Source organism: Enoplosus armatus, chromosome 19, assembly GCF_043641665.1.
Source record: "Enoplosus armatus isolate fEnoArm2 chromosome 19, fEnoArm2.hap1, whole genome shotgun sequence".
Classification (NCBI taxonomy): domain Eukaryota; kingdom Metazoa; phylum Chordata; class Actinopteri; order Centrarchiformes; family Enoplosidae; genus Enoplosus; species Enoplosus armatus.
This window is the reverse complement of record NC_092198.1, coordinates 21,221,484-21,238,694: the sequence shown is the minus strand read 5'-3', so window position 1 is coordinate 21,238,694 and position 17,211 is coordinate 21,221,484. Positions and strand designations below refer to the sequence as shown.

General features: G+C 44.9%; 1 protein-coding gene across 1 annotated transcript; it reads right to left on the bottom strand.

The window, feature by feature from the left end:
- Positions 1 to 3,607: 3,607 nt before the first annotated feature.
- ddhd1b (DDHD domain containing 1b) lies at positions 3,608 to 16,766 on the bottom strand. The gene is made up of 13 exons (XM_070926070.1): positions 16,022 to 16,766; positions 14,456 to 14,632; positions 14,120 to 14,248; positions 12,541 to 12,688; positions 12,336 to 12,445; positions 11,506 to 11,612; positions 10,948 to 11,204; positions 10,648 to 10,723; positions 10,188 to 10,337; positions 9,806 to 9,870; positions 8,220 to 8,398; positions 3,952 to 4,209; positions 3,608 to 3,792 (listed from the first exon to the last, which is right to left on the bottom strand). Exons 1-13 carry the CDS (start codon positions 16,764 to 16,766, stop codon positions 3,608 to 3,610), a joined length of 2,586 nt encoding a protein of 861 aa, XP_070782171.1.
- Positions 16,767 to 17,211: the final 445 nt, after the last annotated feature.

Below are 17,211 nucleotides of genomic sequence, written 5' to 3'. Positions count from 1 at the left end.
ATGGAGATGGGGGTTTAGGTCAGAATTAGTGGTCTCCTCAATGCTCAGAAGTACAGGTAGATTCATGCAGCACCATCGGGGAGGCGTCTGATCCATTCCAAAGTCATTCTGCTGATGACAACCACCCCACAAGGTGTTCTGCTACAGATGATCCTGAACTCACCGAGTCAGTCAGTCTGGGATTACACAGGGATATACAGAAGAAGATGCTCGGGACGTATGGAGTCAGATTGGTGTCAATATAATCAAACAAAACTTCTTAAATATCAAACAAAAACAAGAATTAGAGAGAGAATAAAACTCACCGAAGCAACAAAAAAATCTCGAAAGTAAAACCTTGTCACTTTGTGTAATCGTGTAAACTATTGGTTTTTTCCTTCTTTGATAACATGTCCTGTTGTTGACAGTTCCCTGTGCTTCTTCTTCTTCACTGATCAGTCTTTCCCCTCACTGTCGGCTTTGCAGTTGCTCTCTTTTCGAGTTTGGGTTTGGGCGGACACGGACAACCTAAACAGCGTTCACTACCCACTAGCTAACTTTACTGGAATCCTACAAGATGAATAAAGTGTACGTATTGATCACATGTATGTTGTTTACGGTGTCCGATCGTTAAATAATGGACTATTTAAATCCAGGTATTGTAGAAATAACTGCTTGACGGGCAGCTAACGCGCAGCAGATACAATCAAAACCCAAGTGGCATCATAGTTTAGACAAGTTGACTTAACTGTGAGTGCAGTTGGTGGCCAGAGGGGAAGAAGTTGAAAAGAATATCACAAAGTATTCTTGGAGGCAGACCTGCACTAGAGTCAGAAATCATATCACTGACTGGATTTGACCTCACTGTGCAGGGCCAACTGGATCTCTCACTCCTCTGCCTCCAGGGGCTCTACCTTCAACAGACATTTGTAGATGTAAACTTGTTTAAGGGAATAAGGTACATACATCAAATGGGAAAAAAGTACTGGAAACATGTATTACAACAAACCAATGGACATCAAGGTAAAAATATAAAACTGTAAGCTTCATTCATGGCAGGTTTGAATGTTTCTCAGTTTGTCATTGGAGTCATTGAAAACGTACGCCTTGTAGAATCAGCAGGTTCTAAATGTTGGTCTGCATGCTCGTGTCTCCACGTCTCAGTTAAATCCGAATGAATCAAAGCCCATAATCTATGTACATGGCACATATCCACATCATGCTTTGTTTGAGCCCAAGTGTGACTTTGATTTCTTAAAAAAATACTCTCAGATGTGACGTTTCCATCATGGATGTCCAGCTGGGGTCACGCAGTATTCACAAACACGTCTCAGTGTTAGGAAACACGACAACATACTTACTATTTGATTGCTACTGTTTGACTCTGGCCTGACTGATCATTTGGCAAGTCGCCTCAGTACAAAGTGCAGTAAAATGTCAAATAATGTGCAGTATGCAGTTTTAGTGGACTGAGATCCCAGTCAGCATCATGCCGTCATCCTGCGGTAAGTGAGAGCAGTAGAGTTACAAGAACAACTAGTCTGTTGGCAACTCACAAATATTTGGTCACCAAGTTTTGTCATCAGCTAAACGTCAGTGTTGTGTCCTGGGTTGGTCTGAGAGAAGAGTTAAAGCAGCTCCATTAAGTGATTTATTTTTTCATATTAAAGGATCATTCCTCAGGTCCATACTAGCCAACTGTCAGTGCGTCCTGACAGGGAGAGCGCTGTGTTTAAAGGGTGATCAAAGTAGTGAATGTGACTGCCGCTGATTTTCGCAGCCTCTAACATGCCCACCTATAATGTATGATAATGTATTCTTTCTGGTCCCTCCCCGTATCCTAGTGCACCACAGGTGCTGGGTAGAGGACTTGACCTGCTGCTGGGTTCACCAAAATAAAGCCCTTTGTGTTAGTCTCAGTTTCATTTCATTACATTAAATACAAGGATTGCATTGCTACTCGTAGTGTTCTCCAGGAGACAACTAGCTGGGGTAATTAGGTTTCTCTCATCCATCCCCTTCTCCGATTAGGGAACACCAGGTTTCTTGTTTGCATGACATTACATGTGAGCAATTACATTTCCAAAAAAATCTAAAATTCTATCCTAAGATGTCTTCCCTAGACACCCTGAAGGCAGCAACGTTTTCGAGCAGCGTTGGAATAATTCAAAAGGACACAGAAAGCACTTCAGTCGTCCGTCTCACGCACGTCTCGCAGAACAGATACGCTTCTATCTTAATCAATGCAGCGGTTTACACACACTGCACGTGCTAAACACAACCCCAAGCATTTTTTTACTCTTCCAGTCTGTTGTCTTCTGTTTTACTAACGTGTAACTACAGTGCTGCCAAACGCAGGTGACCTACACTCCATACTGTGCCTGAACGCATCCCGTTCAGAGGTGGAGCACTGAAGCTGCTGCTCTGCTAACGCGCTGCTCACGCTACTCCTCCTGTGTAGATACGGTGTTAAACTGTGTGTTAAACAGGCCAACAGCCTGATTTTAACATTTAACATGCCCTTCAGTGGTCAAAAATCACTTAATGCAGCTTTAACTCCGATATTGACCGTTTCTGATTACCTGTAAAGTATTCAGGCTTTAAGATTGGGCAAAAAAATGCCATTTGGCCTTCTCTATAATATGTCGCTGCTATAGCCGAAAGCAGTCGAACACAGCAGGGTGCTTCACACAGGAAACCCTCTCTGAGGGCTAGCCTGGGTCCAACGTATGTCCGCTCAGTCTGTGGCAAAGGTCACAGCGAGGTTAAAGTGTATAAACTGGGAGGAATTTAGATGTCATGTGGAAAACAGGTAAGTGACGTGCGTGTGCTTGTGTCTATGTTGGGTCAATTCATTTTCAATTCACTCAGTTATTAACAAACTATTTTAGTTTGCTCTGCTAGTTCATATGGAGGTCAAGGACTGACGATTTAAGAGGAAATTTTTCGAATCAAACTGACATTTTCTTTGACATGTGTGGGTGCATGATGTACAACAAATTTAAATAAATAAAAAAAAAAACGTTTTCATCAGTTTGAAAACGTATTACAGCCCAGGGGCGGCATGGTGGCGCAGTGGCTAGCACTGTCGCACGGGAGGTAGAGCAGGGTAGAGCGGGTTGGGGGTTGTCGGAGTGTCCTTGAGCAAGACACTGAACCCTTGGTTGCTCCCGATGGAGGCCAGCACCTTGCATGGCAGCTAGGTTGCCATCGGTGTGCGCATGGGAACCGTTACGGTTAAAAAGCGCTACATAAGTGAAGTCCATCTACCAACATTAACAGTAGTGTTGTGGGGTCTAATGAACAATGCAGACTCCAGACTGCTAGCAGGGCTTTAGACTTTAAGTCCTGTTTCCAATCAAATAAACTAATAGTAACAAATAATTGAGTTGCATCGATCATTATTTGATCAAACAAAATGTAAACAATTTAAAATAAGAATTTGTCTTCTAATACTTCACATTTCCAAAATCTACAGTTAATATATTAAATAATATATTTATATTTAAAATTGCAGACTTCAAAAAGGGTGTTTCATTATGATTCATAAATTTATATTTCAAAAGACGTGAATAGAAAGTGAAGTGACCCCAGCCGAGATGGCTCCATGTGTCAGTTTGCACTTATGTTATGAGGTGTCTGGGTTGTCTTCTGCCGGTTCAGGTGGCTCTTGTGGCCTGTACATGAAGGTGAGGAGGAACAGAGCCACATCATAAGAGCACCAATAGGCCGTGTGCGAGGTCACTGCTGACCAATAGCGGCTCTCCACCAAACCCTCCCGCAGCTCAAAGTCGATGCGTCTCTCCAGTTGCACTGGAACAGAGGAAAAGAGAAATTGAATGTGAGAACGTAATCAAAACCGACTACAGGAAACAGTGATGATTTTATGGGTATGGTTGATCTTGACCCTCTGATATCCAGCCTGCAGGTAAATCTACTTGGGTTTCTCACCAAAAGGTACACAGTACTTACACGAGGTGCTGTCCATGACGGCTGAGGTGGACTGGGACATGGCTGGCTCCACCTCGCTCCTCTCCTCCTCTATTTGTTTGTCCTTCTCCTCGCTCTCTGCCGCCGTTGCTCCTTCCTCTCCTGGTGCCACATTGTCCACTTCGGAGACTCCGCCCTCGGAGTCTGACGGCTCCTCCTCCACTCCGCCCACCTGACCGCTGGAACGGGAAAAGCGGGAAAACAGGATTCCTCCGATTCCCTTTCCAAGACTCGCAGCACCTGAGGAGCAGTAAGATTGCATGCATCATATAATCATTCATTTCACTTATCAATACAAAGTAAAATGTGCCAAAAGCCGGGCAAGCATTGCTATGAAAGCACGGTATTCAAGTTCAATGATGTTTTGACCTATCATTAGGCCCTGCAGTGGGTATCAAGTCTGTGCCATCATAAATCTACTGGAGCCCCAAGATAGGGGGCACCATTCTGTAGCCCTGACCTGACATAGCCTAACCCAAGCAAAGAGCAGATACTACCTACATCTGCTCAGGTTAAACTACAGTGGCTGGCCCCACTGGCTTAATAAGCAACTTTATCAGACTCGCCTGCTCAGTTGTCCGAAAACGGTATATCTTGTCCCACTAGTCTTACCAGAAAGCCGCTAATTAGCAGCCCCACTGGTATGAGACCCCTTTCTTGAATTATGACCGGTTTGACCAAATAAAGGAACATTGTATCAATATGAAATTGTGTGCGAGTGTGAGAGTGCAGGCAAATCTACAGGGTCATCAGGTGGGCACCATTTGAATAACTGGTGTTAGGTTGAGTTGGGCCAACGACACAGAGAACTCCCAACACTGTTCCTGCGTCCCAGAACCCACCCCCCTCTTTAACTGTACCCACACACTCAACACACACTCAACACAGCCCTCCGCAGCAGGTTATATCACTTTGGTCTACAAAGTCACCACCATGCTAATCAACTATAACCGGCCAACGACATGTCAAGCTGTCCAGCATGTTGCTGTCACCGTAGGTTGTTGTCCTGACGCCAGCCTGTCAGGTCCTTTACTTCCTTCATGTAGGCCTTTTCACTGGGGGGCTTGTCATAGTTCTTAGACCTTCAATTCAATTCAATTCAATTTTATTTATATAGCGCCAAATCACAACAAAAGTCATCTCATGACATTTTACAAATAGAGCAGTTCCCACCATGAGCAAGCACTTTGGCGACAGCGGCAAGGAAAAACTTCCTTTTAAGAGGCAGAAACTTTGAGCAGAACCAGACTCTAGGTGGGCGGTCATCTGCTTTGACCAGTTGGGTTGGATAGAGAGAGAGAGGGAGCGAGAGAGAGAGAGAGAGACAGACATAGAGAGGGAGGGAGAAAGAGAGAGGGGGATAGACAGACAGACAGAAAGAGACAGAGGGAGAGATAGATGTAGAGACACAGACAGACAGGCAGACAAGAAGACAGGCAGAGATGTATGGCAGCACTAGCAGTAGCAATATCAGCTATAATTATAATAATAATGGAAATATGACTGATAATAGTAGTTACAGCTGTAATAATAGCTGAGATTAATAATAGCAATAACAGCTTTAATAGTAACAAAACTACAAATAATATAGTAAATGCTTGTCACATGCTTCAGGGATTGCCCTCCAGGAATTGAGGGATTGTAGTTCCACTTTCTTCCCGTAATCCCTTTTTGCCTCTGTTACGCACACTGGAGGGACTCAAGTGCAGGACACGGACAGAGTTGTATTTGGATAAGGGGAGGTTTTATTATTAAATGGAATCTGGATGCAGAGCTGATGGCAGGGGAATGGAATCCAAAGGCAGCAGGGAAGAGTGAAGGTAACGTAGGATGAGGCTGGCGTGAGCGTGGAGTGAAGGGAAGCGTGGCAGATGACGATAGCTGGGAGGCAGGGTGGTGGCAGGTAGGCAGGGAGGGAGACAATCATGAAGACGGGCAGGTTGAAGATGATCCGCTAAGGTTACACAACGATCAGGCGATGAGTGGCTGAAGAACTGGGGTAGATATACTGCAGAGCTGATGAGTTGATGGATGGCAGATGTGATTGCTGGGAGAGGTGACGAGCTGATGGAAGACAGGTGCGCCAGTGACCAGGGAGCCAGGAGAGTGAGTAAGGGAGCCACGCCCACACCAACACACACACACACCATAGACAAACACTGGGAACAGGGAAGGGAAAAAACACAAGGAAACACTAGGGGTTGCTGGGAATGGCCGCGGCCGTAACAGCCTCCTTTACTGCTCCTCTTACATTGTAGGCTGCTGCTTTACCCATGTTGGAAAATTGTCGAGTGTGTTTGTGGCATCTCGGATGGTTCTGGTAATCCATGGTTTTACAAATGAAATCCACCCCTGACTCACAGAGTGAACCCACTGACGTCATCTGTGGTAAATGGTAAATGATCTCACTTATATAGCGCCTTTCAACCTTCCCAAAGCGCTTTACAGCTAAGTCTCATTCACCCATTCACTCACACATTCACACACCAATGGCGACCGAGCTGCCATGCAAGGTGCTGGTCTCCATCGGGAGCAACTTAGGGATCTTGCTCAAGGACACTTTGACATGTGTCAGCCGGGGATCAAACCCCCAACCCGCTCTAACCAGCTTCACCTCCCGTGCGACAGTGCTAACCACTGCGCCACCATACCGGTGGGGTCCTGGAATGTGCTCCAGGGATGCATCATGTAGTGCCCACTGTTGGGTGGCCTCTGATTGGCCTGACCATTTCATGACCCCTTGCGTCACTGGGAGGGGGGGGGGGGGGGGGGGTATGCGTCGTAGTTTGTTTACATACTTAGACATCAAAAATTGCAGCGACTCCGCTCTGTAGCCGTTTTTGAAAGGCGTGTACCCGTGATCCACAGTGTTTCTTCCCCTTGTGGTGCAGTCAATATGTTGATGGAAGTCAGGCAAAACCTTCTTAAGGTTAGTCTGATTGAAGTCTCCAGCAAAAATGAGCATCAGGATTACCGATCTGTGGGCAATTCAAGTCCTTACATAGACTTCCAGCTTCTGTATTCGCCTGTGGTGGGATGTAGACTGCTGTGATAATGGCTGATGTAAATTCCCTTGGTAGAAAGCCTACTTCCATGTCCACCATGGCCTTTAGCCAAGAAAGTTATGGCCAATCTCTTCCATTATATGTTGATGACACAGAACACTAAATGATTTGTCAAGAAAGGTTTTTTTTCCTTTGACACTTTTTCCATAATTGTCTGATATGTGGAGTAGGAGCTCAATAAAGAGGGCATATTTAGTAGTGATAGTAACAATATTAACAATAACATTTCAGACAAAGGAGCCAACAGACCGCCGCTGCCCTGTATGATACTTAGCAACGCACGGTCGCTGAGAAGCAAAATAGAGGAACTGTTGTTTTGAGTACCGGGAATCGAGCGTGATGATGATGTTTACAGAGACTTGGCTCCATCGGGATATTCCAAACTCTCTGATCGAGCTGGAGGGTTTCTCTCTCTCGTTGGGGCGGATAGAACTGAAACGTCGGGGGAAGAGCCGAGGAGGCGGCATCTGTCTGTCTGTCTGTCTGTCTGTCAGTGACAGCTGGTGCAGACACTACACAGTGAGTGAGACTGCATGCAACGCTGATGTTGAACTGCTGTCGCTGAGACCTTTTTATCTTCCAACTGGGTTCGGGAACATTATGATAATGTCTGTGTATCTCCTAATGGAAATGCATTCTTATTATTCCTATCACTGGTTGTGTAATATGTGCAACATGTGGAATTTGGAGTTGTGATTTGCTACAGTATGCCCTGATTTGTTTATACGTTATATTATATGTTGTTTATATGACAATAAAGTATATCATATATATACATATCACATCTTCTGAATATTATAAAACATATATCATCAGTTTGTAGTGTTCTGTAATGTGCTTTTAGTCTCCACTCTACATCTGATGCATAAAGGAAAAGTAACATCATGGTGTAAGTCCAGGAGACAGGAGCTGATTGCTTCTATTGATTTGTTTCGACTGCTTACAGTCCACTGCTTGCCTTGCTACAATATCAGCAGTGCAAGCAGCTCCTGTTTCTCTCAGCTCAGATCAAATACACAGTGAGTGTGTGGCTGTTGTGACTGAAAGGGCTGATCTTCAGTCGGGTTTCACATCCCTGTTTTCCTATTTCTCACATGGGTCCTCAAATACAAGAACAAAACAAAACACCACGTATATTATGTCCTACTGTCATCCATGCAGCCGTAACCCTTCCTGTGTTCTCACCCATGATGCTGGCCTTGCCCAGGCTGGTGATGGACTCTCCGTAGTGCCGTCGGGCCTGGGGCGGGGAGGTGCAGGGGCTGGGGATGCTCTCCGAGTCGGACACAGACGCGGTCTCCTTTGGTAGGTTGAGCAGTGTGGGCCGGATCTGATCGTACGGTGTCGGGCTAGTGGTGTTATACCTGCACATCGCATACCACATCAACCTCAAGTCACTGAAACGTGCAGCTGTAACTTCAACTGGGCATACTGTAGCTTCAGTCATAACTGGGCTATATAATACTAGACGATGATAATTATTGTTATTTTAAGCTTTTTATACCATTGATCTAATTGTTTGAGTAAACACAATTATTTCGTAAAGAGAGAGAGAGACAGAAACTGGGGATAAGGTGAGACAATTCATTTGATCACAGCCTCTACTGCTTTGATAAATTCACAGGAGAATTCATTAATAACCCGGCCTATTATCTGTCACAACCATATGACTTGTGTTCAGCACTTCAGCGGCAGCCTCATCATACAAAGGCTTAGGCATACAAAGACGAGGGATTATTCCAGGAGTCTTTCCTCTGAGGACAAGTGAGACGACGGGTTAACGTTGTCAGGCCTGAGTATCTTTTTGCTTTGCTGAATCCTTTCCCTTACTGGACACCACTTTCCTCATAGATGCTGCAGACCACACGCCTGCTCACGACATCACTGTAACCTCTCTAATCTTATCTATCCCACCCTCTCCACACACCACACCCCACACCTTTTAACAGGGAGCCTGTGGAATTGCACAGCCCCCCCCCCCCCCCCCCACTCACAAAGCAGGTAACGAACTTGACCTTATATTCACCAGCAACTGCTCTGCCACTGACCTCTCTCAAACTCTCAAACCTCTCTCTTCTACACATACAGTCCCTATCCACCATAACCTATGTCCCCATCTCCCAACATTTCAATCTTCCCTTTCCAAACCCCAAAAACTCTTTTCTATATTCTCTACCCTCCTTGATCTGAACCTTGAAGCCTCTCTACTGGGGTCCCTCAGGGTTCTGTTCTGGGTCCCCTCCTTTTTTTCTCTTTACACCACGTCACTTGGCTCACATGGCTTTTCCTATCACAGCTATGCAGATGACATTCAACAACTGTCTGCTGTACATGACCTCTCCATTACCATTGACAACTCTGTGGTGTTCTTGGCTCGGACTGCAAGGAACCTGGGTGCGATACAGGATGGCCAGCTGTCCTTCACTGCCAACATCGCTGCAACAACCTGCAGATTAATTCTCCACAACATCAGGAGGATACACCGTGAGGTGGCGCAGGTTCTGGTCCAGGCCCTTGTCATCTCTCCGACCTCTGCAGCTCATCCAGAATGCAGAAGCTCGGCTGATCAGACTGAGAACTCATCTGTTCAGACGGCACCTTGGCCCATAAAAAAACTCTCTGTATCTCTTATTGTTTCTAAATGTAGCACTTGAAGCAGTTCAGCATATTTGTTGATGTACTTGCATGCACTTTTGACCTGGTTGAATGCACTTATTGCAAATCCCTTTGGATAAAAGCATCAGCTAAATAAATGTAATGTAATATCTTACCAGTGGATTTGAACAGGTGCAATGTTACTGTAGTGCTTTAAGATAAGAGGCTCCAACCTGTACGCCTGAAACAAACAAAAACAAATGCTTGAGCAGGTGGGGGTTTCTCTCAACATCACTTCTCAGAAATGTTATTTTTGAATATTTTAGTAATTGCCAGCTGGTCATTTAGTTTTCATTATTTGGTTGTGTAATATAATTACACGGCACAGACTTAGAAACAAAACTTTTCAGTGGATACTATGTAAGTCTGTGTTGTTCATTACAAGCCATAGGCCAAATTCATCCCTAAAAATATGACAACAGGCTGATCATAAAAGTGGGTGATGATTGCTACCGAAGCTGGATAATAACACACTCAGTTGTGGGTAGCGTAGCTCACCACGGGGTCTGTGGGATGGAATATGTTGAAGAGGCGTTTGCAGATAGACGTGGGGAGAATGTGGTCTTGCACACCGTTGTTTCCAGGCCGGATCCCTCGCAAGGCCAAGAAAACAGCCAGAGGAGAACCCATGCAGAAGAAATTTTCTACCTGCAACACAGAGAAGAGGGTTAATTTAACATGAACGTTGACCAGTTACAGAGGACTGTGGCTGTACTGGGCCAATGTGTTTAACAAACAAATGAACATGGACACTAACCAAACGTTCTTTTAATCACCATAACTTTAAAAAGAAAATCTGGAATTTCTGTTTCAATCAGAGGGTTTGTAGTTTGATTCAGGGTGTTTATGGTTGTAACGATATGTATGGACATGGACACATGTTAAACAGGATATTGCTGGCAGTGGCTGGCAACAGCTGATGACAGATACAGTACGGTCCAACATCTGTCAACTTTACCTTGAATTTCAAGGCTGGCACTGCAACACAAGACGAGGTCTGCAGACCCTGGAACTGATCTTCCAAGTCCCTCAACCTGGGATGATGGATATTGATTATATTATACAGAGATTAAAATTACTCCGATGCAAGGCAGTTACATGTTTGTTAGGCAGACTTACACTGAAGCCTACACTTACAGGATACAGGACCTACAGGATTAGCAGCATCACTGAAATCTTCTGTACCTTTAGGTTAATTTTACGCCAAAACAGATGTGGAGTGAAACTCCTCACCCGCTCCAGCAACCCGTGTAGGTACCTGAGGCGTGTGAGTCTCAGCTGCTCCTGAAGGTGGCGTTCCTCGTCACTCGGCCAGCGGACCTTTGTCTCCTCTGGGTCTGGCGCCTCTTGATGATGGAAGCGCACGGGGTCCCAGCCTGTCATGATGTCGAAGGTGATGACGCAGCCCAGCGAGTGCGACACTATGGACACCTTCCCGTTTTTCTCAAAGTCTGGATTCCGTGAGCAGAAGAGCGAGTACAGACGATTCAGCTCCAGAGTCAAACCCCTGGTAATCTACACACACACATACGGACACATATACAAATGTGTGAGGTATTTATATCTGTTGCTATTTTTAATTGTGTCAATAAGATTCAAATAGATTTGGTGATGATTTGGTTGATGCTTCAGAGTCTCAAGTCAGGCAGTAGACCATTATCCAGCCAATAAAACAGCCAGGATTTAGTTGTGCCTGAGGGGAGCTGATTCTGACTCATGGGACTAACGCTCCCAAACTGCCAGCAGGGTGACAAAGGGCAGCAACACAGCTATGAGGTGACAGGAAAGCTGTAGTGTAGTGTAGTCTCAGGCTCACCTCGTCCCTGTACAGAGGGCTGGTGTAGTACATGATGTCCATGGCGCTGCTGTTCAGCATGTCTCTGAGACCTCGCACTTTGTCTGGGGTGATGGAGTCCACCGTGTCTGCAGGAAGAACATGCAAATATGTGTGTATACTGTATATTTTCATGTTTTACAATGACCATAAGTAGATGTTGATGATCAAAAGGACTGTCCACCCGTCCAAACCTTTGGTCGACATCTTGACAAATACTGGCCATGAAAATGAAATGTAATTGACATGTCATAGTCAGAGAGGATATCCTAACGATATCACATCAAGCACCTCGCCTGAATCAACCATGGCATGGTATCACAAAAATATGAAAGAGCAGATTTGAGTGAAATCAGATGTGGATAATCATGGTCCCCAGAGGATAAATCAGTGTTTTTGGTGTGATATTCACAAGCCAAAATATCACCCACACATCTTCTAATCTAACCATAAAGATGACAATAAACTGTGCTGATCAAACTCATGGCCCTGAGGGAATCACTTGGGTCAAAATGACATTTTTAGCCCCACTGTTGGGAAGGCTCTCAAAATTGTGTAATTGTCAGTTGTTGGGCTTAATGACAAATATTTATCAATTTCCCACTTCAGTCCTTCTTCTCACAGCCACCTCCACTGTGTGCAGAAAATGTACTGTTTAGCATTGTACTAGCATTAGCATGTAATTTGGCCTTCATCTCATTTGTCTGGCTTTATCTGATACTGATTTGGTGGAGAGGTGGGTCAGTATAGAATAGTGTAACCTGCCACTACAGCTTTAGTTTTGGATGGTTGTGAGCTGAGGTGAAGCGTACCTCCATCCAGAGCCAGTTTTGACCTCCACTCCACGGGAAGAAACTCTACATGCTCTGTGGTGCGATCAGAGAAATGCTTCTCCTCCATCTTTCTGGCAGCATCTCTCATCCTGCACACAACAAGCAATTAGTTCAAGAACTATTCTGATTCCTTTGTCAATTCTCTGTGCCCCCCCCCCCCCCGGAAACCTCCCCAATATCTCACATGCTGGTGTTCCTGATGATGCGGCCCTGGTCCATCTTCTGGCCGATGCCATGCACCACAAAGACGATGTGTGTGGTTTCAGGTGGGGTGTCCTCAGGTGCTGCCTCCTCCACATATCCCCGATGGAGACGCGTCCCGCTGCTGGAGGCTGAGGACATAAGAGGGAACATTACTCCCTGTGTCCAGTCCATTTTCTGACACTGCCAGCTAATGACTACTAATCAAAAGTGGTCAAACCAACAAGGCAAACTTGTCTTTTTTTTTCCTGAAACCCCTCTACGTCACCAAGCAAACCATGCTACATGTTCACATATGAGATGGGCCATTTATGCAGGTCACATTGCACGGAACAACCCTTAAGAGCTTAGTGTATAATGACTTGATGTTTATCCATATCTAAGTACGTTCTGTGACCTACAAACTGTAGTCAGAGTTCATGGTTTGTTTAAGGTCAGTTCGGGTTTTAAGGTTTGGAGGTATCTGTGTCTAGGATTTTCCAAACACAGAGGAGTGGAATTGGTTGCTGCTCACAGCACTGAAACAAATTACATTTGAAAATGTCACTGTCACATCTTTACAACATCTAACATCTGAGTCCCTGTTACCAGGCATTCATACAAAGAAAGCACTGGGTTAACTCAAGGGGCTGCACGGCTGAAATACTATTCTTTAAGGCTGGATGGAGTAGAATATCGGTGTGTGTAATTAATATCATCTTTGCACCTGCTTGTTATCAGTTTTGTTTATGACAGAGAGGGAGTGAGTAGCAGCCCTTATATTCTTTTTTTTTTTTCTGCAATACAGCATCATGCAGAGCCTCCTCTAAGGTAAAGGTGTTTTTCGTGTCTGCCATAAACAACCAAAACACAGTGACAGAGTTTGTGCTCTTTGTTTGGACATAGTAGTGTCAGACAGGCCTCCCTGCATTTCCCCTCTCCGCAGATAATTGTTAGCTTTGATAGTTGCTACAACACTCCATCTCAAAAATCAGCAGAAATACCCCTTTGACATTATAAAGTTATCTACCAGGAATGTGCACATGTATTTGATTGGCCAACACAGTGCTGCATCATCATCGTGGCCTCTTTGCAAGAGGATGCCTTTTTTGGGGGCAGTGCTGATGTCTATCTGTAATACACAGAACTACTGTCAGTTGGTTCAACAACCATTAGGCTTGTAGTGGTAAAATGGCGGTCAGCAGTAGTAAACCACTATCCAACGGAACAGATGTGTGAAAGATGTAAAACACATTCCTGTATAGTGACACATTTGTTGGGGCTCTCAACTCTCTATTACATTCTTTGAAAGTGTTCTCCTGACCGCGCCGTACTTCCTTGCGTGCTCTACAGTTTTAGTCCCATGGTGACCCCTGACCTTGTGTTTCTCTCCTGTTGTAGGAGACATATCCACACTGTTCACCAGGCCACTGGCATTCCATCAGATCCCTCCTTGTGATGTTTTTTCCATATCAGAATCAGAATCAGAATCAGAAACTGTTTATTGCCAAGCAACATACATTACAAGGAATTTGCTGTGGTCTGATGGTGCTACATTTTTTTTTAACATATAACATATATACCTTTAGAGAAGCCCAGTTTCTGAGTGACGGTGCGTGCGATCTTGGAGGTGGTGGCGTCGCTGTACAGGTACACCTCATCCACGCTGTGCCAGTCCACGTGACTCCTGCTCAGCTTCAGACTGTGGATGGCTGGGAGACAATTGCACAGTGATTAACAGAAAGTGACACACTTCATGCAGTGTAATTAATTTACCATTCCCCATGAGGGTGTGTGGAATGTGTGTGTGTGTGTGTGTGTGTGTGTGTGTGTGTGTGTGTGTGTGAGAAACTCGTCTTTGTCCATCACAAACACATATCTTTCTAGGTCTACTTTCTCCCACTGTCTCCATTCCTTACCATCCTTGCTGTCCACTGTGGTGGTCACCACCTCCATCTCGTAGGTGTCCCTCATCTGTTGCCCCCGGAAACGGGCGAGGTGCTCCATCTCAATGAGGTCACTCTCGTCCTCCTCCAGGGGTAGCCACGTTCCATCAATGAACCACTGACCCCTCATCACAGGAATACGGTCTTGCTCTGAGGGACACCACATGACGTTTACCACATTATCTGACAGGTTGCGTAGCCTATGTTTGATTTATTTACTTCCCTATCTTAGACAAAGAACAGGAAACACTTAGGATACAGGATACACTTTAAAGGTCCCATATTATGCTTATTTTAGCTCTATATTTTTATTCTGGGGCTCAACTAGAGTAGCATGATTCACAGTTCAAAAAAGTCCTTTTATGCAGCCCCTCACCCTCTGTCTGAAACAAGCCGTTTCAGACATGCAAATAACTGGTGGTAACCTGTACTTCGTTTTGATACTTTCACAGTATTCATACAGCACCTAGACCTGCATTATAATCAAACAAGACATGGACCTCACTTTCTACAATATGGGACCTTTAACCTGAGAGGGAGCATAAAATGATGTAAGTCAGGGAGACAAAGGTGGACAGTGGGGCCAAAGTCATAACAGTAACAAACAGTGAATATAAGTTAAGTAGTTAGTATCAAAGACAGAACATCAAGGAGAAGAACACTGGAAGGACTCTGTTTAAACTGTCCCTCTGTCCTGTCTGCTGTCACCAGAAGCTGTATTAGCAGCCGTATTGTATTAATAGCATCAGTAACAGCAGAGACAGGAACAATACTCATGGTATTGAAACTAGTTAGTCAATCAACAAAGAATGAATTAGTCATTTTTTTTAAAGCAAAAACAGATCGACTGAGCACAAAAGTTCATTATCGAGGATTTATATTTAAATAAATATTTTGGTGTTTGATTAATATATGATTAATATCAGTCGATTGACAAAAGTTTGAATAAACAATCAATCAATTGTTTAAGTCATTTATCAAGCAGAAACAGCCTCCCCAATGTTCTGCTTTTCTCTGTCTTATATCATTGTAAAGTTATTTTTTTGACTTTGAGGGACAAAACAAGACATTTGGAGACATCGTCTTGAGATATGAGAAGTTTAGATTTTTACAGCTTTCAGACATTTTATTAAACTATTAATTGAAAATACATTTCAGTCGACTACATCAACTGTACATAATAATGACAATGAAATGATTAAACCTATCACAGGGTCGCAGAGACCTAAGTGACATCTTTCAATGACTATCTGTCTAATTTCAGTACAAAAGAGTGGAAGCTGCAATCAAGCTGTATGATAGTAATATAGTCACGTAAACAGGCTGGTAGTAGTGGCCATGCCTGGTGTGATAGGGGCAACTGTGCCAGGTCTACCCAGCACGGAACCAGGGCTGGCTCTGACAAGAAGTTAAGGCTGTTACTGATGGTGGTGTAGGCAGCAACGGTCCGTCTTACTTCTCATTGGTCTAAGGTGGGGTAACTGGTGGCACTAATGGGATATTGTAACAACTATGGACATAAATCATTGACATGCTCACGGTTCCAGTACACAGGGTAGCACTCCTTCTCCCTGATGTCCACTTCATAGAGTCCCCCACGGACACACACTGCCTCCACGCTGACGCTGATGTCGTCCGGGTCCTTCGTCTCCTCTGAAGCCGAGCGCCGCTGCACCGCCGACTCCGCCCGGACACTTCCACTGTCCACCGCCCCGCTCTCCGGCTGGATTTCGCCGGACCTGGCTGCCTCCTTCCCCTCGGCCTCGACGGGACAGACCGGGCGTTTGACCTTGTCGGGGTTCTGCTCACAGAATCTCCGATAGACGATCTCGATTTTTAAAGAGTCGTGTCCGACGAATGGCTTCCACGTCCGCTTGTCCTCTTTGTAAAACCACCGGACCTCCTCTGGTCCCAGCTCCGTGACGACCTCACCGCGGTGTCTGGAGCTGTTGGACCGTATGCGCTTCTTGGTTGTGACATTCCCGTCACTTTCGGTGTAGTTTGGGTCGATGGAAAGATACGACGAGCCCGTATACTCCTCCCCAGCCAGGCCCAGCATCATGCCATCCTGGGATAACCGGTGCGAGTCCCCCCGTAACAGCGGCAGGTGTCTGTCCAAATCGGGCTGAGCTGGGTCACCGTCCCCAGCAGCAACACTCTCTCCCATCGGATTGTCGTCGTAGCCGGACACAAACACATCGTTTGCCATGTCCCATTCACTACTGCTGACAGAGTTATTCTCCGAGCTCTGTTGGCGGATAGTCGGCTTGTCCTTACTGCTCATGGTTTGGCCGCACTGTTTACACTCAGTACATGGAAATAGTCTGAGAAAAACCCACAATGACACCGCCACACTATTATACCAGATTAACGCTTTCTTTCTCCCCAGTTGGAAACATCTGTATGCCGAACTGTTCTGACCACGACAATATTTCTAGACATTATAGCTACAGATTTCAAAACATTTTCCCGGACTGTTTAAACGACACATACACCTCCTGCTGGTACACCCTCCCGTTCATATTCCAGTTTTTCGTGATAAAGGAATAATCAATGAATGCACTAGCTAAAACGGTAATCTCAGTCGCTCCATCACGTCAAGTTAACTGCGACAAGATTTCACTTCCTGTTCAAACATTCAAAATAAACTCGATTATCCACGAGATAAAATATTCGTATTTTAATAGTACAATGCAAACTATACATATAAGATGAATATATATATTGAA

Coding starts and splice junctions, on each gene's coding strand:
- ddhd1b (XM_070926070.1), bottom strand. CDS start 16,766: ATGAGCAGTAAGGACAAGCCGACTATCCGCCAACAGAGCTCGGAGAAT. Junction 10,724..10,947: donor CTGAGACTCACACGCCTCAG/GTACCTACACGG, acceptor CCATCATCCCAG/GTTGAGGGACTTGGAAGATC. Junction 10,338..10,647: donor TGCCAGCCTTGAAATTCAAG/GTAAAGTTGACA, acceptor TCTGTGTTGCAG/GTAGAAAATTTCTTCTGCAT.